Source organism: Phlebotomus papatasi, chromosome 2, assembly GCF_024763615.1.
Source record: "Phlebotomus papatasi isolate M1 chromosome 2, Ppap_2.1, whole genome shotgun sequence".
NCBI classification, from domain to species: domain Eukaryota; kingdom Metazoa; phylum Arthropoda; class Insecta; order Diptera; family Psychodidae; genus Phlebotomus; species Phlebotomus papatasi.
Window position 1 is genome coordinate 37,522,885 of NC_077223.1, and position 23,294 is coordinate 37,546,178.

General features: G+C 35.5%; 1 protein-coding gene across 2 annotated transcripts; it reads left to right on the forward strand.

Moving 5' to 3' along the window:
* LOC129804079 (glycerol-3-phosphate dehydrogenase, mitochondrial) lies at window positions 1-22,962 on the forward strand. Of its 2 annotated transcripts, none has more exons than XM_055851110.1 (10): window positions 1-201; window positions 1,060-1,202; window positions 5,310-5,576; window positions 5,772-5,884; window positions 5,945-6,257; window positions 6,321-6,867; window positions 13,087-13,499; window positions 13,565-13,753; window positions 13,906-14,004; window positions 22,621-22,962. In XM_055851110.1, exons 2-10 carry the CDS (start codon window positions 1,098-1,100, stop codon window positions 22,753-22,755), a joined length of 2,181 nt encoding a protein of 726 aa, XP_055707085.1. In that variant the 5' UTR covers window positions 1-201; window positions 1,060-1,097; the 3' UTR covers window positions 22,756-22,962. The 2 variants fall into 2 exon arrangements, with proteins under 2 accessions (XP_055707085.1, XP_055707084.1); XM_055851109.1 differs by lacking the exon at window positions 13,906-14,004 and adding an exon at window positions 14,455-14,556 and having other exon boundaries at window positions 3-201.
* Window positions 22,963-23,294: the final 332 nt, after the last annotated feature.

The following is a 23,294-nucleotide window of genomic DNA, read 5'->3' on the forward strand; positions in this document are numbered from 1 at the left end:
GAGTTGTTGCGGGAAAATCTTTGGCAGTTGTACGAGAGTATTTCGCTCGATCAAGACGATTTTCAGTCTGGTGTTGGCTGAAAATTGTAGTGACAATTAGCAAATGTATTAATTGTGCAATCGAACTTCAATTGAATCTCTCGATCGAGTAGTGATTATAGATTTCTTCGATAGTGAAAAATAAGAAAATTACTGTCTCAGGTATAGATTATATGTAAAATTACTGGAATAGGAGTGATTTTATGGATTTAGATACAAGCTAAATTGTTTTAAAGATACAATTTTGCTCTAAATTCTTTAAAAAAAAATATGTGACCTTCTCTCAATCTCACCTGCTGCATTCAATTACATAATGCAAGTGATTTCTCAATTGATTGGCATAGCAAAGTTTCTGCAGTTTTATCAAAAAGACCACTCAAGTGATAAATCAGTGATCAGCAGAATATTTCGCGGAAACATATGATTAATAAGCGCCTCATGAATAGAAAAATGACATCATCATACAATTAAGTTAAGATTGGGAAAGAATTTCAGCCGATAAGACAAGGGTATTATTCTGAATCAGTTCTTCATGATAGTATACTCGTTGATTTGGGATGCACTTTCGGGTTGTTCTGTGCCAAATTTTCTTTAAATAAATTCCCCCACTTTCAATCACACACATTTGTCGTGTATACAATAAATACATAAACATGTTGTACATGCGTGTTCCGATCTAATATTCAGCTGAGTTATCGTAAGTCGCGATAACAGAATGTGTAGTTCCTACTTTTGATTAGGAGAAAATCCATTCACCTTGATGGGTCAAGAGTATCTGTCTGCTGCTGAAGGTCTATAATTAGTAGAGCTGTCTCTCTTGCTTTTTCACTTCTTCAATTCATTTGGGTATTCAGGAAAAAAAATGCTGAACACGTATTGTTTCGCTGATTCAAGAATCTCGTGCAGTGACTTCTTCTCCCACGCTATTTTATCATACAAGTGTTGATGTTTAATTTTAAATTTTCTCGTGTGATTAAACTCACCACTGATTTTTTTATGTTTCCTCAATTTTTTTTGCAGACCATCATTATCTGGGGTTCTTGTGAATAAGGAAGAAAATGGCATCGCGATTTCGTAAATTTGGTATAACAACTGTAGGATTGTGCGCTGGTACTGCTTTAGCTGCCTGGGCATTCAACAATCAAAATGATTCACCCTACAAGGTGAGATGATGGACTTTTGGATATTTGGAACTGACGAAATTGTGTGACGCAATCTACTAAAGTTGTTGTGTCTCGCATTCGAGAATATTTGTTTACATCGTGTTAACATACTATTATTCCAAAAATCCGGAAAGGAATACATAGAATGTTCACATGGTTAGTGATAATGGTGATAATATAGTGAAAATTAGTAATATAGTGATCAATTTGGACTGATTTTAGTGAAGAGTAGTATTTTTATGTGAGTGTTCTATGATAGTGAAAGTTTTCTTAAGTCTTGAAGATAGTTGTTAAAAGTGGATATTCAAGATTGAAGTTGTTAAAAATCAGTGATAAGCTTAGATAAGCTTGTAGAAATTGATGCCTGCTTAATAACTTTGGATTTAATTCCAAGAGATATCTAAATGTTTCCAAAAAAATTTTAAAAAAAATGATGCCTGCTTAATAACTTTGAATTTAATTCCAAGAGATATCTAAGTGTTTCCAAAAAAAAATTTTAAAAAATTGATGCCTGCTTAATAACTTTGAATTTAATTCCAAGAGATATCTAAGTGTTTCCAAAAAAAATTTAAAAAAAATGATGCCAGATTAATAACTTTGGATTTAATTCCAAGAGATATCTAAGTGTTTCCAAAAAAAAAATTAAAAAAAATTGATGCCTACTTAATAACTTTGGATTTAATTCCAAGAGATACCTAAGTGTTTCCAAAAAAATTAAGAAATTGATGACTGCTTAATAACTTTGGATTTAATTCCAAGAGATATCTAAGTGTTTCCAAAAAAAATTAAAAAAATGATGCCTGCTTAATAACTTTGGATTTAATTCCAAGAGATATCTAAGTGTTTCCAAAAAATTAAAAAATTGATGACTGCTTAATAACTTTGGATTTAATTCCAAGAGATATCTAAGTGTTTCCAAAAAAAATTAAAAAAATGATGCCTGCTTAATAACTTTGGATTTAATTCCAAGAGATATCTAAGTGTTTCCAAAAAAATTAAAAAATTGATGCCTACTTAATAACTTTGGATTTAATTCCAAGAGATATCTAAGTGTTTCAAAAAAAAATTAAAAAATTGATGCCTACTTAATAACTTTGGATTTAATTCCAAGAGATATCTAAGTGTTTCCAAAAAAAATTAAAAAAAAAATTATGCCTGCTTAATAACTTTGGATTTAATTGCAAGAGATATCTAAGTGTTTCCAAAAAAAAAAAATTAAAAAATTGATGACTGCTTAATAACTTTGGATTTAATTCCAAGAGATGTCTAAGTGTTTCCAAAAAAAATAAAAAAAAAGTTTGTAGAGCGGTGTGGCGCTAAAGAAATATTGTTGTGACGAATTTTGTGCATTACAACTTGGTTTTCAAATATTAATGATCTTACTACTACTTGATACTTGCTCACATGCATGTTTATTGTGGTCTTTTGTTGAGGGAATGCCGATGGTGCAAACTCATAGAGGACGCAACTTTCAAGATCAAGTGGAACTATTCATCTCCCCTTGATTTAGAAGGTGGATGTAAGGCTTCAATAACTGTGTTACCCATTAAGGGTAACATTCGATTAGTAGCAAATGATTCCTAAAGATCATGAAAATAAGATAGGCGAGAGCACCGGTGACCCAAACACACGTAGGGTGTGTATTTTCTAAAAGCCTATAAACAAAAGCGCCCCTTTATCTCCAGAGACACTCATAAACTAGTGATCTATGTTGATAAGTCCGAAAAGTTAACTACCTCTTGGGAAGACTACAAAATTAGGATACACGTCTAGAAATAAAAAAGTCTGGATTCCCTAGATCAAAGAGATACGCGTGTATTATCTTCAGGTACCCAAGAAAAAAGTTTCCACTGTGACTGAACTATCTTCTTTAATTTAACTCCCCTTCTAATTCCAGGAATTACTCATTAGGAATTCAAGATAAATTTCAATATAACGATCTTCTGGAGACAATCGTTTAATTCTACTCTCAAATTTCAACATTATAACAAGGATATAATAATGGTGAAATTTATTAGTAGATTTAAACGATTGTCTCCAGAAGATCGTTATCTTGATATTCATCCTGAATTCCTAATGAGGAATTCCTGGAATTAGAAAGGGAGCTAAATTAAATAAGATAGTTCAGTCACGATGGAAACTTTAAGCAAGGCCACCGGTACTAGCTTCCGAAATTAAAGCAAAGCAACCAAAAAGTCAGTATTGTAATTGAAAAAAAAGTGATCTGAAACCAGAGTCACAGGACGACCCCATTTGGAGTCTCCACAACATCTTTTGGTCATCGATGATGATGATATATAAAACCAGGTATTATTAATCGTATCGGGTTGGGATATATTTGTTACAATTCAATCATGTTGTCGTGTATCCCGTGTTGAAAGAATTTACTGATCATAGATCGATCAGGAGCACCTTCTTCGCAATGTGGATGCTTTTTCTATGCTCTCGCAGTTTTTGGGTAGAGGCGGTGCGTTTTATTACGTAATATCACAGCGAGAATGTCTTTTTTCTTCTTTGGGACTCGAACTCGAACTCACAACTGTGAATCAAGCCGGAAATCTATCCGCCCAAAAACCAACGGTCTTGCCTATTGCGCCACTGAGATCGCTGTAATACAAAACCAGTGAAGCTTATTGTCACTAATAGTTTAGAAGTACTGCAAATAACCGAAGCTGAATAATAATCGCTACTGATCTTCGGGAGATAAACTTTAAAATGAACCTATGACCCTGTAAGAGAACCAACTAACGGGGAGTATTGTATATCGCATCCAGACGAACTATGAGCGGGAAGTCATTTACCAATATGTTTTCCGAGCAAGAGTCTTAAACCAGCTGGGAATGCTAAGTTATTATAGGTTGTCGGCGGAATGTTGTCATGACTGTAGCATGATAGCGTGAGACCCAATTCCTTGAAGAGATATTGACACCAATTAAGTAAATAAGTAATACAAAAAAGGAAAGCATTACTGCGTCAGTGGGTCTACAAGGACTTCCTATGAACATATTCACCAAAGTATCACCAGACTTCCCTAGTAACTCTACAAGAATTCTCATGTGGTTGCACACTGAACATTGGCTAAATGCCCAACTATTTAATTTGGGTTGCGACTTGGTGACAGCCCGGCATGCAGATGGTGCAAAGTTGCTTACGAAACAGTAAAGCACCTTCTGGGATACTGCCCAACGTTGTCATTAAATTGGCATATACAACGTTTGTACAGCACGGATTATTCATATCAGCGAAATTAGCGAAACTAGGATAAACCATGAGGCGAAAGTAGAATAAAGGAATACATTTAGCAATGAAGAATTCCAGGCTTACGAATGCATTTGATCCTAGAGGAGAACTTAGCGACAATATTAACGATAAGCATTACCCAGATCAGTACCGAGACCTACACACTTGGCGACGAGGTTATTATAAAAGTATCCCCATAGCTTGGTACCTCCATCTACGAAATATTTAATGATTTAACGATTTAGCCATTTAAGTACAAGATTTCCTGAAATTCATAAACAGTTACAGCATACTGAATTGTTCTTGTTATATATATTCTACACCTTTTATGCTGAGACAAATTAAAATGATTATAATACATAGTACGCCTCTGATGTATTAGCTACGTGCAGTGGAAACGTATAAGGATCCATGCAACGTGAAAAGTCTCCAGAAGCGAACTTTTTGGTAATAAAACAGCAAACTAAGTTCAGGCCAAGACCGACAATTGGTTGTATTATTCTTTCCTAATTGTAAATGCCACCTGAAATTAATTAATTTGCATCACCATATTAAGGAGGTGACCTGCTTGTGCAATCGCCTGGCGTGGGCTCCAGACTGTTGCGAGCTCTCTGCACTACGTCCTACTACTTGTACGGCTCAATACGGACTCCCGTCCGTACTCTCTGATACTATACGATCGACTAAACCAATAATGCAGAACAGTCGCCTTCACCATCCCCAAAGGTGTTGGCCTCGAAAGGAGATATTGCGTATCGAATAGTTCGGGTTTTATTAGCAGAGCATTTATTGCTATATTTTCGTTAGCAATTACTTTTATTTTATAGTTTTACTAGGATTTTCACAAGATCTTTCAATTCTTTGAAGGTTCAAATGGCCGCAAAGCCAATGAAGAGGGCAAAGAGACCGCTTCCGTTGAGGAATGAGCAAGTCACAAAGTTACAAAGTGGTGAAGAATTCGATGTATTGATTATTGGTGGAGGAGCTACGGGAGCCGGATGTGCTCTTGATGCTGTTACACGAGGGTTAAAGACAGCTCTTGTCGAAGCAGATGATTTTGCCAGTGGAACATCATCCCGATCCACCAAACTTATTCATGGTGGCGTGAGATATCTGCAAAAGGCTATTTTGGGGGTAATGATCTTTTGAAAATTTCTTTAATTTGTGTTCATTGTTGTCTTCTATTCACATAAGAATAATTTATTTTTAATGTTTTTGTAGTAGTTGCTCAACGTGCAGCTTTAGTAAATGTTTGTCTTGGAATTTTTTGCGTTACATTTAAGTTTACTGAATATGATTATTGATCTTATGTTTGCATTAATTTTTCAGCTGGATTTTGAGCAATATAGAATGGTTAAAGAGGCTTTGCATGAGCGGGCATCAATGCTACAATCAGCGCCTCATTTGACTCACCCGTTGCCTATTATGCTTCCAGTTTATAAGTGAGTAATATTTTATGATTGCAAATACAAAATGCCTAAAATTGCTTTTACTTGGCGTAGATGGTGGCAAGTGCCATACTATTGGGTGGGCATTAAGGCGTATGATTTTGTAGCTGGTGATCGAAATGTTAAATCTTCGTATTATTTGTCGAAGAAAGATGCCCTGGAACTTTTCCCTATGTTAAAGGGTGAAAAATTATGTGGTGCCATTGTTTACTATGATGGCCAACAAGACGATGCCCGTATGAATTTAGCCATTGCATTGACAGCAGCTAGACATGGAGCTGCTGTCTGCAATCATGTTCAAGTTACCGGACTTATTAAGAAAAAAGATTCATCCGGAAAGGAAGTCCTCTGCGGTGCCAATGTTAAGGTAAACTAAGGATTCCTAGTCAACTTTAGGTTTTTTCTATTTCGTAATTTTTGATTTCAACAGGATTGTATTTCGAACAAAGAATGGACCATTAAAGCCAAATGCATAATCAATGCTACTGGGCCCTTCACAGATCACATCCGAAAGATGGATGATCCCAATGTAAAAAGTATTTGCTGTCCCAGTTCTGGTGTTCATATTGTACTGCCTGGATATTATAGTCCTGAACAAATGGGTTTACTTGATCCATCAACATCTGATGGGCGTGTAATCTTTTTCCTGCCATGGCAAAGGCAAACAATTGCTGGTACAACGGATTTGCCATGCGATGTTACGCACAATCCAAAACCAACTGAAGATGAGATTCAATTCATTCTCACTGAGATTAAAAATTATCTGAATAAGGACGTTGAGGTTCGTCGTGGTGATGTACTGAGCGCCTGGAGCGGTATTCGTCCACTTGTCTCAGACCCAAACAAAGAAGACACACAATCACTTGCACGTAATCACATTGTACACGTTAGTCCGTCCAATTTAGTCACAATTGCAGGTGGCAAGTGGACAACGTATCGTGCTATGGCGTGTCATACCATGGACGCCGCTATTGCAGGTTAGTATTGTTGGTAATTGGTTCAAGAACAGGCATGTCAAACCTAGGACTTGCGACTTTCATTTGATGGCCAGTAGCGATTCTAAGTATCGCAAAAATGCTCAGAAGAGACATCATGGTTTAATAAAAAAAACTATTAGGGTCCTCAATGAATTAATAGATAGAACACTCTATCTATGACTTGAGGTCTCGGGTTCAAGGCCAATTAATTTCAGTTCTGGTGTTATAACAGGCTTAAATTCGTTCAGTGTATTAATGAAACTAGTATACAAAAAAGGCTTTATATCTTCTATATCTTCTCAACCGATATAATATTATTTATTTATTTCTTAAGCAAATAGGGTTCGCCCCTCTTACAAGGTTTGGTAAAAGAATAACGAAAAAAACTAGAATTAAAAGTAAGTGGATATAATTCAAAGGTAAATGAGAAAAAAATAAAAGTAGATGATTAAGACTGGAAGTAGCCTACTATGTCACTATTGACCAGTGGAATTTTGAGGTTGTAAGGAACTTCAGGTACCTCGGGTCGGTATTGATAACGGACAATGACGTCAGAATGGAGGTTAATGAGAGGCTCGCGGCGGGAAGTAGACGCTTCTATGCTCTATCATCAATTTTCCGAGCGAGGAACGTCTCAAGGTCTTCAAAGATCAAAATATACACCACCATGGTTAAGCCCATCCTTACCTATGGTTTGGAGGTAGTAGCACTGACACTGGCTATATCCCAGCAACGAAAGTTCCCTGTTTAAACATCGTTCAGCAAACGCGTTCGGAACAGGGTTCGGTCCAATGTAAATCCTTACGGGCTGGGAAAAAGCGAACGCGGTTGAAGCAATAGTTTTCTTTGATGACCACGACTTTCTGAACATTTGGGAGGCCGCCACAGTCGCGGCATGTCGAACAGGGAACTTTATCGTTGCTGGAATAGACCCGAGTGAGTCCGACAGCCTTACATAAAATAGAAGAAGAAGAAGAAGCACTGACACGCGTCGAAGAAAGTACGCTACTGATCTTTGAGAGACGAATTCTCCGACGGATATTTTTTGGAGCTCTCTGGGATGTTTCGACCGGGGAATTTCGTACTAGAATGAACCACGAACTAGAGCAACTCTATGGACAGCCCGACATTGCTGCCTCCATTCGGGCGAAACAACTGAACTGGCTCGGTCATGTGCACCGGATGCCAGATGATAGAATTCCCAAGAAGCTACTGAATGCGAAGCCGGAAGTAGTTCGATCTAGAGGATGCCCCCGAAGGAGATGGCAGGATGTAGTGGATGAGGTCCTTAAACGACTGGGTGTGCTAAAGCGCTGGAGGGTTATCGCTTTGAATCGCGGAGAATGACGAGGGATGGTGCAAGAGGCCATGTCCCTCAATGGGACGTAGCGGCACCTAAGTAAGTAATTAAGGAAGTAGCCTATTATTCCATCAACGGATAGTCTGGCTTACAGGAGAATAGAATTATATGAGACAACTGATTCGAGCTAGCTCTAGAAACCAAGAGTCCACGGACCCTGGCAGAGGCTCCAGGAATCAGGAGTGAGGCTAAGTATGCGGCCTCCCAGAGATTTTCAAAAGGAAAGGGAATGACACCGCTCTCAGACGGAGAAATGATAGGAGATCACAACCCACTGAGATCTTACGATGCTCAGAGATGTGATCACGGGAGCCGAGGCCACAAACATACCTGACACAGCCGCGGGGAGTCACGGAATGCTTCGGCAGCGTCTCACAATTTGCTGCAAAGAACAGTTCAGTCCCATAGATTATTATGGGTATGAGCAACGCCTTAACCAAGAGTAGTCAAGTATTTTTTGGCATGAGCTTAGCTCACGATACCTACGAAGCGTTCGCAGAGTATAGTAAACTCTTTCGTTAATATGTGAAATGTAGTCTAACCAGGAGAAGAACGAATTGAAGATGCGGCCGAGACTGCGTGCTTTCTCAACAAACGGAATGGATTCTCCGTGTGAGACGGATAAACGGACTATTCAACGGTCTTTTAGATATTATAAGTGTCTTTTTAGGGTTTATTAAATGAAGGTCATTCCAAATTTGCCTAAGACTCAATGCGAACTAAAACCATGTTTATGTGATCAAGGGTCTCTGTTGGATTACCTGGATCACCATCAGAAAACACTTCCAGGTCATTTTCATATAGGTGGTAAAAGCAACCGAGTAAGAACGATGGAAGGTCACTGTCACTGATAACCAAGGACAAGAGAAGTGGACCCAATAGCGACCCCTGAGCTACGCCACAAAGCAAACTTGCAAACTCAGACGGGCGGCCACTCGCTCTGACTCTCTGAGTGCGTCCACCAAGGTAGGACCCAATTATAGACACGACGGAAGAAGAGAAATTGAATTTACCGCACAGTTTGAAGCAGAGGAGGTCATAAGAGATGCTATCGAAAGCCTTGGAAAAATCTAGAATAAGTAGAACGACAACTTCACGATTATACAGAGATTGGGCAATATCATGTTGGACACGCAGTAGCGCAGAAGTAGTACTGTGCCCAGTGCGAAATCCTGACTAACAAGACAAGAAGACGCGGAGAGTCTAAATAAGCAGTGATCTGTTCAAGAAGTAAAGCCTCAAAAACTTTAGAAAGGATTAGGTAATAGACTATAATAGTCACTCATGTATTCATACATGTAATATTCAGTGCTATAGATACATAATCGAGATAGCCAGGCTGCTTACACATTGTGTATTTATTAAGTACCTTAATACTAACTAAATACTAATACTAACTCAAAGTACTAACACGTTATGGAACAAGGTGGCGACCAACCAGTTTATCCAGCATAATGTAATGACATTAATTGTCGAAAGTGCGGCGCCATGCCAGAAACACTGGGGCACATTGTGGGCATCTGCATACATACCAAAGGCAGAAGGATGCGACGACATGATGAAATCCGCGACTTTGTCGTGGATGAAATCGCTAGTCGCGATCATGGGGCGGAGCTCCTAAAGGAGCAGACAATGTCTCTTCCTGGTGGCGGAAATCCCAAATCTGACTTGGTAGTGATGAACCAGTAAGGGGTCTTCGTGGTCGACATAACAGTCCGCCACGAGGACAGAGATGGCCTAACCACCGGGAACAGGGACAAAGTCTCCAAATATACGCCCCTCCTAGACACTGTCCGGGAGCTGTACAGCACAGCTACCTCGAGTGCAGTGCTGCCAATCGTAGTTGGCACTCGTAGAGAGATCCCCAAAGAGACAGTGGAGAGCCTCAGGCGCCTAAAAATATACACTAAAAGGCTCGAAACCACTGTCTCAATAATAGCCCTTCGTAGATCCATAGAAATCTATCACCAATTCATGAACTGCGATGGGCGATCATGGCCTCGGGAAAATTGATCACGAGGTCACCTCCAATGTCGGTGCATGAGAGGGAGGTTTTTTTGTTTGTGAGTTGCCTTGTTTTCGGTGACCAATGTAAACGTGTGGTGCGTCACTAACTGTTATGTGTATATCCCGACTTTTTCCGTGTAAACAGACGGAATTTCCACGGGAATTCCCACGAGCAAATGGTAAATTTGCTATACAAGCGCCCTCTGCAAAAGTGCACGAAACTGCCCGAATGTCTTGAAATATTTTGAATTTCAAATGGAAATTTTCCGTTGGAGGGTGAAATATTCAATTTTCTAATATGGAAAAAAGCTATCTCGCTCGAGATAGCTTTTTGCTTCCGGAGAATTCCGAAAATTTAATTTGGAGTGTTTTTAAGCAAATAATATATGAAAAAACATGTAAAATCTCCTGTAGTGATCAAAACATTGATTTTAAAAGCAAATTTGAAATCGAATAATAATACTATAATAATTTTGAAAGGATTAGTGTTTCTGGATTAAATTAAATATTCATCAATAACATTTCAGAAGAGGTTTAAATGATTGGAAAGGCAGATTCAAAATTTATCTTTTTCAATAAATCTCATTATTAAAAATGTAAAGAATATAATAATGTAGATAAGGAAATACAAAGAATAGTAAGAACTATCGAAGTTCACTGATGAAAATTATAGCCAGAAACCAAATAAACTGCCTTTTCGGATATAAAATATTACTTCAATATTTTTTATTGTTTACTTTTTTTTGGAAATAAAATTTTAAAATATTTTACAGTCTTCTTGTTTTTTAAAACAATTTGTATTCAATTATTATACAATTAACTAATTTTTGTAAACATCTCTGTTCCGAATGAATTGACTGCTTGGTCACCCAGGGATATTTTATACATTTTCTTCCAACACTTTATAAAATTTTAAATTATCAGCACTACAATTAAACGAAAATTAATCAATAGGTCCTATCAGCAAAGATATCCAAAGCCTGTCGTTGATTTATCCACTTTAATTGGGGGTTTTTGACAAGATATTTACGCTATAACAACGTTTCTAATCATTTCTCGAGAAATTTTAAAAGATTTTCCATGAAATGTATAAATAGATAATATTACTAATATCCTTGTGGTATAATAAAGCCACTTTAATAAAATAAAGTACGTAAAATATCTTCTAAATACACATTCCGTTATTTATATTCGGAAAAAACAAAATTTGAAATTCAAATCTTCGGAGCATTTTTGTGTTGCGCTTGAAGTCCACCAGAGGCGCATAGAGCAGATGGTAAAAATTTGACAGTTCAATATGGGAATTTCCATCCGGAATTCCCATCCGGAATGGAAAATCTCATGGGAATTCCCGTGGGAATTCCGTCTGTTTACACGGTTACATTTTTTTTCAATTTTTGTATTTACTGACCATTTTTACTCAAATACTGCTAAATGTATTACAACCTTTAAGAGAACTGCTTGCAACGCTCGAAAAACTTGGTATCATGCACACATATTTTATTCTATTTGAATAAAATTATCTTTATGTGAAAAGCTTTAGATTTTTTTGTTCGAGTGCTCTCTCTGTAGTCTTTAATTTGAGCCAACAATATTTTTTTTTAAAATATCATTAGGAGAACTATTCTAACTTTCAGACATGTTATATATAATGCCCCAAAGTTGCAATATTTTTAATAAAAAAATGAAAGTTTTTGTTATTAATTCTTCAAAACAGATTTAAAAATAGAAACCCTTTAAAAATAGTTCGTTAATTGTTCTAAAATTATTCTCAATACATTTAAAATTGAATAAAAATATAAATATTGTTCTGTGTGCAATATCGGACATCAATATCGGACTTGGAGATCTCAGTGGCGTAATAGGCAAGACCGTTGGCTCTTAGGCGGATGAGATCTCTGACTCGACTCTCAGAGTTCCGCCCGGTGCAAAGATCTGAATGTCTGATTTAGACAATTTTCACACATGTAATAATAATGTAATAGACGTAATATAATGTACTGCAATCGCCCAACAATTTTGGGAGTATAGCAGAAGTATTCACATCAGGGGAAGGCGCTCCTGGGCGGTCTACAATGGACTTAGCAGATTCTTCCACTACTAGAATTGACATTGTAAAAAAATTATTACCTTGTAATACAATATCTCGATACGATTAATAATAATAATCGGACATCAAGTTTCTTGAAGAATTTGCCCTCATGGAATTCTTCCAAAAATTTTTTACAGTATCTCGTTCGTAGAGGCGGAACAAGTTTTTCAGCATTTTTTAAAGCATTTTACAATTTTTGGAAATTGAAAAAGAAACTTAGAATTTATGGAAATTTGAGAAGTGTCCGATATTGCAAGCTGTCCGAAATTTAGCACAGTTCTTCTATATGAGCGACTGCTATACATTTTTGGGCTTTTTAGGTATACATAAAATGATACAAAATACAGAGTTGGCCTCAGATCAATGTCGAAGAAGGAGTACCCGCGACGAATTCCCGATTTTCCCTGTAAATCCTCATTTGGAGTTGTAGACAGACAGTGCGGACAAAATTTCAGAGACAAATCACAGATTTGACCACTACTGAGGAAGACGCGTTGAAGCGTCGAAAGCTTTGGCAAAGAATTTTGTGTTTTCCTGTCCTGATAGGATTGCACCCCCTGACGCATCCTGAGGGAGTTCATCTCCTTGACCTTCTTATACGAATTGCCGTCAGTAATCTACCGAAGATACAAAATACCAATTACAGAAATTTGTGGAAAATTTGAAACATAGAATCGCAAAGAGGAGTTTAACATGCCTGTTTCTGACAAAATATCAAGTTATCAATTTGTATAAATCCTAAAATACACTATTTTTCTAGCTTGTGGCTTAAAGCCTGAAAGTGTAGAATGTCAGACAGATGGATTACTTATTGAGGGTGCTCATGGTTGGACCCCAACAATGTATATTCGTCTGGTGCAGGATTTCGGATTGGACTGTGAAGTGGCCCAACATTTGGCTAAATCATATGGGGATCGTGCATTTGCTGTGGCCAAATTGGCTACACTCACTGGTAAACGATGGCCGATTATTGGGAAAAAAATTCATCCTGAATTTCCTTACATTGATGCGGAAATTCGTTATGGTGTTCGAGAGTATGCTTGCACAACAATTGATATGATTGCTAGGCGTTTGCGCTTGGCCTTCCTTAATGTACAGGCAGCCCAGGAGGCTCTTCCTGCAATTGTGGATATTATGGCAGAAGAACTCAAGTGGTCCAAAGACGAAAAAGAAGTATGCTGCTCTGTTAAAAGCTTATTATTTCAGAATTTATTTATTAATTTTTTTCTATCAAACAGAAACAACTGAAAATGGCTACAGATTTCTTGTCTAATGAGATGGGAATGTTGGTCAATAGGGCATCAAGGGATAAGATTCCAATTAACTTGACTAAAGAAGAAATTCAGATGTACATCAAACGATTCCAAATTATTGACAAGGAAAATAAGGGATACGTGTCAATTAATGATATAAGAAGAGGACTCAAGGTAAGTAATTCATTTGTTAATTTTTCAGCCCATACGGAAATTCATCATCAGTTGGATGGTAAAAATGTTAGCAAGAAAAAAATCTGTTGGAGGAGAAGTATTTTTTTTGCGTTTGATCTATTTACTGAAAAAGAATTGTATTGAATTAATAGAAAGCAGGTACCAAGTTGAGCTCCGATGATATGCACAATATATTAGGTGAACTTGATCTGGCATACAATGGACGATTGGAATTATCGGATTACCTTCAGGTAATTTAAAGATAAAAATTATTATTTGTGCAAAGAGCAAATCATCGGCATTTTGAATCATCTGCAAACTGCGTCATGTTTAGATCAATTTCTATGTTGCCAATTTGCAGTATTTAAGCAAAAAAAAAAAGTATTAACAAAACTGCCTGAAGGTGCATCAACTCTACCAGTAATATAATTAATTTTATCTAGAAATCACATTATAGGGCTGTAGTTCTTTGTGACATGCTACTAAATTCGATGTGAAATAAAAATTCGGTTACTTCCCTCCTTCGGAAAAATCAACTTCAGAAAAGTCCTGAAAGATTTTGTGGAAGCAGGACTTCTTTCAGGAAATCACTGCGCATAAATCAACTGACCTAAAAGACCTAACTATAAACCTAAAATTTTCTTCTATTTAATTTCTCCTCAAATGCATTTATTTTCCTCGAATTTCGTACATATGGACAGCACTTTGGGGAAGCTGATATTTCTGGTGAAGAATTGCATGAAATTCTGCGTGAAATTGATACAAATATGAATGGTCAAGTGGAACTGGACGAATACTTACAGGTTCGAATGTTTCAAGACCCTTTTTTAAAACCCAAAAACACTATCTTCCTTTTTTGTTGTTACTTTCTAAACATTTTCCAATGTTTTATTTTTTATATTTCAAAAATTTGTATATAAACAACACTCTGGTATGAAAAAAATTGTCCAGAAATTACGTCGAGACAAAAATATGCTAAAACTCATTTCTAAAATTCCTTTCATTCAAAGCAACTCACGAATATTCTTTTTAAGAACCATTTTCACATCTTATTCCTTCATTTAATTGTAAATAACAATTGCATGCACTTAGTTGATACATACAAAAACACAATTTTTTTTATGCTTTGCTCGTATAATAATTACACATTTTGCACATATCATGCTTGATTTTCGATTTTGTGGAGTGCATAACAATATAAACTATTTGCAAACTGAGAAATACGATTGGATTTAAAACTTAGGGTAGAATCACATTGACAGTAAAATGCTCACCGTATTTCGTTAATTTACGCATTTTCAATGCAATTATTACGCAATTTTTTAATTACCGTATTACCTTATCTCATACTCGGTGGCACTAGGTGAAAATAATATAAGAAAATTGAAGAAATAAAACGAAAATTCGATAAACGGTGATCCAAAAAAAACTACGATTAATTTGTCTTACAGTTTTTTTTGCTCACCGTTTATCGAATTTTTGTTTTATTTCTTAAATTTTCTTTATTATTTATACCTAGTGCCACCGGGTATGAGATAAGGTAATACGATAATGTACAATTTGCGTAACAATTGCAATGAAAATGCGTAAATTAATGAAATACGGTGAGGCTACGGCGAGCATTTTGTTGTCAATGTGATTCTGCCCTTAGTCGTAGTTTATAATTGAAAGTATAAAAATTCCAAAAAATATTTTAAAATAGAATGGAATAGGGGTAATTTTGAACAGAAGCTAAAAACTTTGAGATTTTCTCACTGTTTCAGAGAGACAAGAGAAAAATTACAAGTATTAGGTGAGATTCTTAACAATCTCACCTACTATAATCCTAACAAAATTTCATGTCGTCCGATCGACCTCAAACTTGGCCAAAATGTGTTTCGCCACTTCCTGATCACGAATATATATGTGGCTATTTTACGGCCGCTCTTTGGAGCTTAATAGCTCCTAAACTAAAAAAGATATCGACTTGCGGTTTTCGGCAAAGGTTATATATCGGGTGAAAATTGCAACTTGGTGAATTGACCCCCCACCCCCCACCTCTCCTTCCGCCATTTTGAAGACCCCCCTTTTTTGTTTTCTCAATAGCTCCGCCCCTATGGCATCGAGCGGGCTCAAATTTTAGTATGTTATAGCTGGGCCTTAGAGCTTTCCATCAATACCAAACTTAAGGTCCCCCGACCCCCCTGACCCGAGCTATAAGGGTCCAAAAAAAATTTCTTAAAATGGCCATAACTCCGGTTCTAATTGTCAGAATTTAAAAAGTGAGGGCTTTTTGGAAAGCTCTCGTGAAATGCCACTTCCCCTTCTAACATCGCAAGTTCATAAAACTACCGCTAGGGGCGCTATTATTAAAAAGAAAATTTTTAAATATTAAAAGTTAAATAACTCAAAAATTCCATTGTGCATCGGGCTGAAAATTTAGTATGTTGTAGCCGTTGATTATACCTATCAAACAAAAAAAACCTTAAGTCGATCCATAACCCCTGACCCGAGCTATAAGGGGTCAAAGTTCGAACATTGACCGGCCTCTATCTCCGGTTCTAACTAACATAGCGACCTAAATTTTACCTTTTTGGTTTCGTCTCGATGAGCACTTTCAGATGGAAGTTCAAAAAGTCACCACAGGTGGCGCTGTGATAGCATCAAAATTCATCGAAATTCAAAGTCACTTTTCTCAAAAACGGCATTGTGCAAGTTAATGAAATTTTAGTATGTTGTAGTCCAGTCTAGGACTTTTCCAAAATAGTGCGTATGTGCGCTGTGGTTTCAATAGAACCGGAGATATGAGGGGTCAAAGTTCACAAAATTCAAAAAATCATATCTCCGGTTCTATGTGACCGATTTTGATGAATGAGGGCTTAAACGAAAGATCTCACCAAATGCTACAACTTTCTAGAATATTTGAACTTCGTGGGACCAACACCAGGGGCGCCACAGTCGAAAAACCAATTTCAATATCACATAACCTCAATTATCTCGACTGTCGCTGAACCGATTTTGATGATTACTTCAACATAATTGTAGAGCACATCTGTCTCTATATTTCGTCCATACGTCATTTTCCGCTCAGACTACGCTATCACTCCGATTTTGCCGTTTAAGTGTGAAAAAATTGATTTTTCCCATAATAACGCTTTGAAATCACTCAGATGCCAATTTGACTGCCTCTACTCCACCAAGACACTTAAAATAGGGTTTTAAATTGAAAGTCCCACAAAATACAACAATTCTTTGATATAGTTGAAGTTCAACAAATGACTACTTAGGGCACTCTGGATGAAAAAACGAGTTAAGAAACAAAAAACCTCGCTTATCTTGGCTTCTGAGTAATCGATGAGTTCAAGTTCTACGGCAAAATTATAGAGAACATTCTGGTCTACATTTCACCCATATAACACTTTTCTGTCAGTTCATCCAAATCCTTGATATTTTGGTTTAAATACAAAATTTGTATAATTTCACGAATTTGATTCAAGATAACTGAATGGCGACTCACAATTTCAGCTCCAAATCGAATTTGCATGCACTCCGAGTTAGCTCACGTTAAGAATCTCACCTACATAAGCCGGTTAGGATTATCTGTCCCTTTAGTTAGTGGTTTTGGAACGCAACAAGAATTGGGGAAAACAGTCGAGATAGGAACCAGCCGATAATGCAAAATTACTTGGGAATAGTCGTGTACTAAAAAATTGTTCAGGAGAAAGATTCATTTTTGATCATTTTTCATTGGAATAGCATAATTTCATTTAAATTCTGGTACTTTGGATTCTAAATAGATAGGTATAATGTTTTAATTAAAAAAAGTAAAGTTAAAGTTAATTAAAAATAATTATTTTTTTAATTACAGTTTCAAATGTTTCGTGTTAATTAAGATTCCTTTTACGTTCTATTTTTGTAGGGAATCTTAAAGCCATAACTTACCTATTGAATACCTTAGATGGGCAACAAAATTGCACGTTTTTTTCATGAGAATGATTTAAAAAAGATTTATTTTAATTTGGGATTAACTCTTTCCGGACCACAACATATCCAGCGAACGAATTTCAGTAAAACTCACTTTATTGTAAGTCTTAGTGGTCAAATATGATACTTTTGTAGAGAAAGAATTTTCTCCGCCTCTGGGAAATTGGAAAACTCATGGGAACTCTCGTCCCCTAACGAACGCAAAAGATAGAAACTCGGACAAACTTCAATTTTCCAAAAGCCAATAATATCAATTTTGTGAATTATTTTTGCGTGTCAAATGACTCCTTTACAATGTTGATCACTAAAACAAGAAGAATTATTGACCAGTATCTTGTGGGATGTCCAGGAAGTGCTGAAAAGGACACCCAGCTCCTGCTTGCCAACAGATTCCTCAAAATATTTCACAGAATAACACTTTAACACACATTTCTCTCAACAGGATGTTATTGCAGACACATTAAGCTTTCTCAAGAGCCAAAAAAACACTCCCTGGACAATCAGAATTCACCAAAATCTGGAAGAATAGGAAAAACTTCCCCGAAAGTAATCTTTTTCGCTGTCAAATGTCAAAATTATCGGCCATATTGGCAAAAATTTCGCTCCCGCTTGAATTTTCTTACAAGGTTGGTGTCAAAAAGCAAATGGCGGACATTGGCGGGATAACCTTACATTTGACCTCTAGATTTTTGGGGACGAGAGTACCCATCAACTTTGAACAAGTTTTTTGAAAATTTATGAAAAAATTGTTTTTCGAATTTATGTAATCTGTAATTGATAGTTATCATACTTATTGGCCCCGAGAGGTTTTTCCTTATTCGGGTCTAGAAATATGAAAAAAGTCACAATATGTGCAAGGAAGCGGAAAATCGTAAATTCACGATTTTTGACCAAGAATATCTTAGCTCAGGAGTTAATTGGGATCCTGCAAAAAATATCCTAGATTTGGACATCCTTATAGTTTGTAATCATCCACAAGAATCGGAATTTTATCGATTCTAAATAGTCTAAAAAAATTATTTTTTCCATGGGTACCCAGAGTCCCAAAGGAGACGAAAGAGTTAAGTGAAGACTTTTTAGACCGTCTTCAGACTAGAGGTTTAGCCTAGTTTCCAAAGGTCTCAAAATCTTAAATAGCAACAAATTTAATTTGTTCTTCTGATTCAAATAGATTAATTCTCCTTAATAATGCATTTCTAAGTCAAAATTCTCCAAAACTTTTCGACTGATAAGAAATTAGAGAAATTAAGCCTTATGGCTAAGCCTTAGATCTGAAGACCCTATTACGGTTAAAGATTAAGTCTGCTTGATTGTTGTGAACTATAAGTGAGTTAGAATTTGCGTGGGGGAAATTGGGACACCTTTGAATTGGGGCATCTTTGAAATTAGTCTTTTTAGCATATTTTTAAAAGAAATTGAGGCCCATCATAATGTAATTTAGTTTCACAATTGGTGTGTCGAGCTAAATTATACCATGATAAAGTTCGGCTTCATTTAAAAATAGGAGAAAAAAAACATATTTCAAAGGTACCCCAATTCAAAAGTGGTATAACTCCACCTTAATATTAAAAAAAAAAACAAAAAAAAGGTTTCTGAGTTAGTTTGTAAGATATCCAACAAGACAATTTTATTTTATTTTATTTCAAAATGTTTAAGTCCTCAATTAGAAATTTCTGGTGAACAAATTTTTATTTTGATTCAAAGGGTCTTTGATATCTTTTAATTGGGGAACCTTTGAAATAGGATATTTTTATTTCTTATTTTCTAATGGAACTGGACCTTATCGCGATGTAATTTAGCCTCAAATTTGCAAATTTGCAATTAAATTTATAATTTAGCCTCAAAAGCTTTTGCGAAGTTTTTTAAGTTATGAAAAGGTTTAGTCCGTTTAGTCCTATATTTAAAAATAGGAGAAAAGAGTTTTATTTTAAAGATGTCTTAATTCAAAGCTACTCAACTTCCTCCTAATTAGCTTTCAAAAATTTTGGATAGTTCTGGGAGATTCGGAGAGATACCTTTGAATTGGGGTACCTTTGAAATTGTGATTTTCTTCTCTATTCTTTTTTTAACGGAACTGAGCTCTGCCTTATTCTAATTTAGCTTCACAACAGGTTTGTTGTGAATCTAAATTATATCTTGATTAATATTAATTATATCTAGTTCCAATTTAAAAGGGGAAAACATCCCAATTTCATAGATGGCCCACTTTCCCCCAAGAGTTAAATAATGAAAGTAATACTTGGTTTCACTCAAGTATTACTTTTTCAAATTTTGTTTTAATATCCCAAAAATACTTTCACATTATTTTTTGAGAATAATTAAGTTGTTTAATGATTCAACACGGTCAACACAAAAGCCTTGTGTGAATTTGAGTATTTAGTATTTTTTTAGTGAACTTTTCTATGTTTACGGCTTCATGAATCGATTTGAACCGGTTTTTAAATCCCTTTTAGAAAACCTAGAAAATTTACAATAATAACGTTAAAGTATTAAATTAAATTTTAATATTCTTAAATTGGGAAATATTAAATTGAAATATCAATTTATATCTGCTTAAAACCAGATTAAGCTTATTCTGGATGGTATGGGTCTGAAGACTCTTTAAACTTTAAATTTAAACGAAACTATCTTATATTTATATCGTCATTATTGTGATTTCACTGATTTCACATTTTTTTAAAGTTTTGATTAAACTTAATATTAAGTGTCTAAAATTTCCTATAACCGTTACGTGAAAGTGGCTTCGGTAGATAAGATTGTTTAGAGAGGTTTAATGGACTGAGAAAACCAAAAATCTAATGTGAATTTCTTCAACACAAAAAATTTCTAATTTTTCAAGAAATAAATTTATCACTTTATTACTTTTTAGCATTACACTGTGTGACAATATTGAACTTTTTCGACTCTTTAAAAATTGTCTTCGATTTCCTTTTAGTTTTATTTAAAAGATTTGTTTAAATTTCACCCTTTAGGGACGAAATGGTCCAGAATTAGGGGTCAGAAAAAATCATTCTTTCTGAGTTTTTAGAACAAGATATTAACTTTAGATGGGCGTAGGAAAATTTTATTTTTGTGTCACCGGTGACGCAATCGTCCTTAAAAGGTTATTAAACCGAAAATCAGGGTAACGACGTAAAAACAAAAAAAAAATAGCAAAAATCTTCAAAACAATAAACCGTATCATGGATAGACTGAAAAACCAATTTAAAAAAATATTCCATAAGTTTTTTAAAGTTAACTGGTTTAATGGTAAAAGGATATTTTTATGTTTAATAATAGGTTTTTAGAGGTAGAGAAACTCTTTCAAGACTGAAATATAGTTATAAGGTAAGATGGGGTAAATGGGAATCATACTTATTTTGGGATTTTGAGATTTTTCATTGTTTCAGATAGTCAAAGAGAAAAATGAAACCACGAAGAAGTACAAGACTTTACATTTGAAAAGTAGGGGAAAGTGCTCATGCTTTACACAGTCCCAACCATTACAATGACTAAATTTTTCGTATGTTTTTCAATAAATCTGAATCATCTTTTCTATATTTTAAAAACTAGGGGAAAGTCTCTTCTTTTTAAAATATATTGTGGAGTCGTATTTATTTAGAAACATAGGAAAAATTATGTCATTGTAAAGCTTGGGATCTTGCAAAGCATGGGCACTTTCCCCTACTTCTGCGTTGCTTTTTCCTTTTGCCATCTAAAATTGTCAGGAAATCTCAAAGTTCCAAATTAGACATGATTCCAGATTATCCCATCTTACCCTACTAATTTGTTTTATTTCATTAACTACCATTAACTTTATTAAATATTTCTAAACATTTTAAATAACAATAAAAATTATTACACTCACAGAATTTGAACAATAAAAGATGAAAAACACAATTTGTCTGAATAGAAAAAGAAAAGACCCAAATAAGGTAAAGTGCCCTCAAGTCGACCGGTTCCTCAATTCGACCGGTAGAGTTATTTATTCAATTTATTTATATTTGCACTAATATTTGGCGTATGATCTAACATTAATAGGTCAATTATTCCATAACTAATACGAATCAGTGACAATTTTATATAAATTCACCATTAAAACATTCAAATATTGACCACCGTTCGAGTCGAGAAACCGGTCGACTCGAGGGCACTTTACCTTATAAAAAATTGTAAAGGTTTTTTTCTATTTGGCTGAGTGCTTGATTTTCGTTTGAATCTTAATCTCAGGGTTAAAAAACAATTTGACAAAAAAGTTGTATATTAACGAAATGTTGCTGATAATATTCTCTATCAAACCCACAAATTTGATTCTTAAGAATAGGTTTGGTTTTCGAGAAATGTTTGGTGAAAGTAGCGAAAAATTTAAAATTTCTGGCGTGCTTTATCTGCTTGATCAGAATGTAAAGAGGATACAGCTCCTCTTTTATTGGTTTGACGAACTTCATTAGTTCAAGAGAATTTAGTCGGTTTATCGGGTTTAGCAGAATCGGAAATAGACACTATCTTAATTACCAAATGAAAACAAAATGATACGTATTTTCGTAAATCATTAAATCTAAGAAATTGAAAGAATACCATGAGGATTCCTGGACAAAATCACAGTGTTATGAAATGTGAAAATTTTCCAGCTTGAGGTTATTTTGTTTTTCCTTTTAAATTTAGTAAATACGTTCAAAGGATACGGTTGAGCATGTATCTCTCTTCTAATCTATCATTAGAAAACTGTGACTAATTGGACTAATTCATCTGGGTGACTGTCTTTATAATTCTCCTCAATAACAATCGTATCTCTCTTAATTTGCATTGTCTTGTGCTTTTTGCTTGTGTGTGCTTAAAAAAAATTAATTTGTGGAAATTTGGTAAATTTGATATATTTTGAACAATATTGAAGTGAATTAAAATAAAATGATGTAAATATCCAGATGATGTCAGCAATCAAGTCCGGAAATGTAGCCTACTCCAGATTTGCGAGAATGGCAGAACTTGAGGAGGAACAACATGAAAAGGAGAAACTCAAAAAGAAGATCAGTGTTGAGAGGTCAGGAGGTGGTCTCTAAACAGAGAAAATCTGCCTGAGATACTACATCGAATCATAAAAAAAAAGTTTTGATGATTGTATTTTTGTGTAAAATTTATTTATTGACAATTTTTTATAAATACTATTTTCTTTAGTATTTTATGACAAATATATGGTAATGCAGAATAATATTATATTTATTTCGAAACAGATGAAAAATAAAATGTTTTTCTTGGTTATTATAAAAGATGAGTGTTTGGTACCTTTTGCGGAAAAGCCCCTAAGGGAGGTGGAACTTGAGGAAGATGTGACGGGGAAAGGAAAATGAGGAGGTTTGTGCAATTTTCAAGGGGGTCGGTCGGCAAACGTTGCCAGTGAGGCTTTAGAGGGGGAGTTGCGTAATACGCCCATCCACCTCTTTTTGGGTGGCGACCCTGGAACTGGGGTAGATGGTTGACTTTCCACCCATCAGTCATCACAGACCACACCGCCTCCCAATTGGGAGCCACGCGACTATATGGAGTATCTAGCCTTCGTGGGCTTCTCATCAAAGTGGGCTGGCTGAACATTTTCCACAAA

Bases quoted from the DNA above. Each gene is read 5' to 3' on its own strand.
- LOC129804079 (XM_055851109.1), top strand. From the start codon at position 1,098: ATGGCATCGCGATTTCGTAAATTTGGTATAACAACTGTAGGATTGTGC. The intron at 6,868-13,086 runs GTTAGTATTGTT...CTATTTTTCTAG, and splicing joins CATGGACGCCGCTATTGCAG to CTTGTGGCTTAAAGCCTGAA. The intron at 14,557-22,620 runs GTTCGAATGTTT...GTAAATATCCAG, and splicing joins AACTGGACGAATACTTACAG to ATGATGTCAGCAATCAAGTC.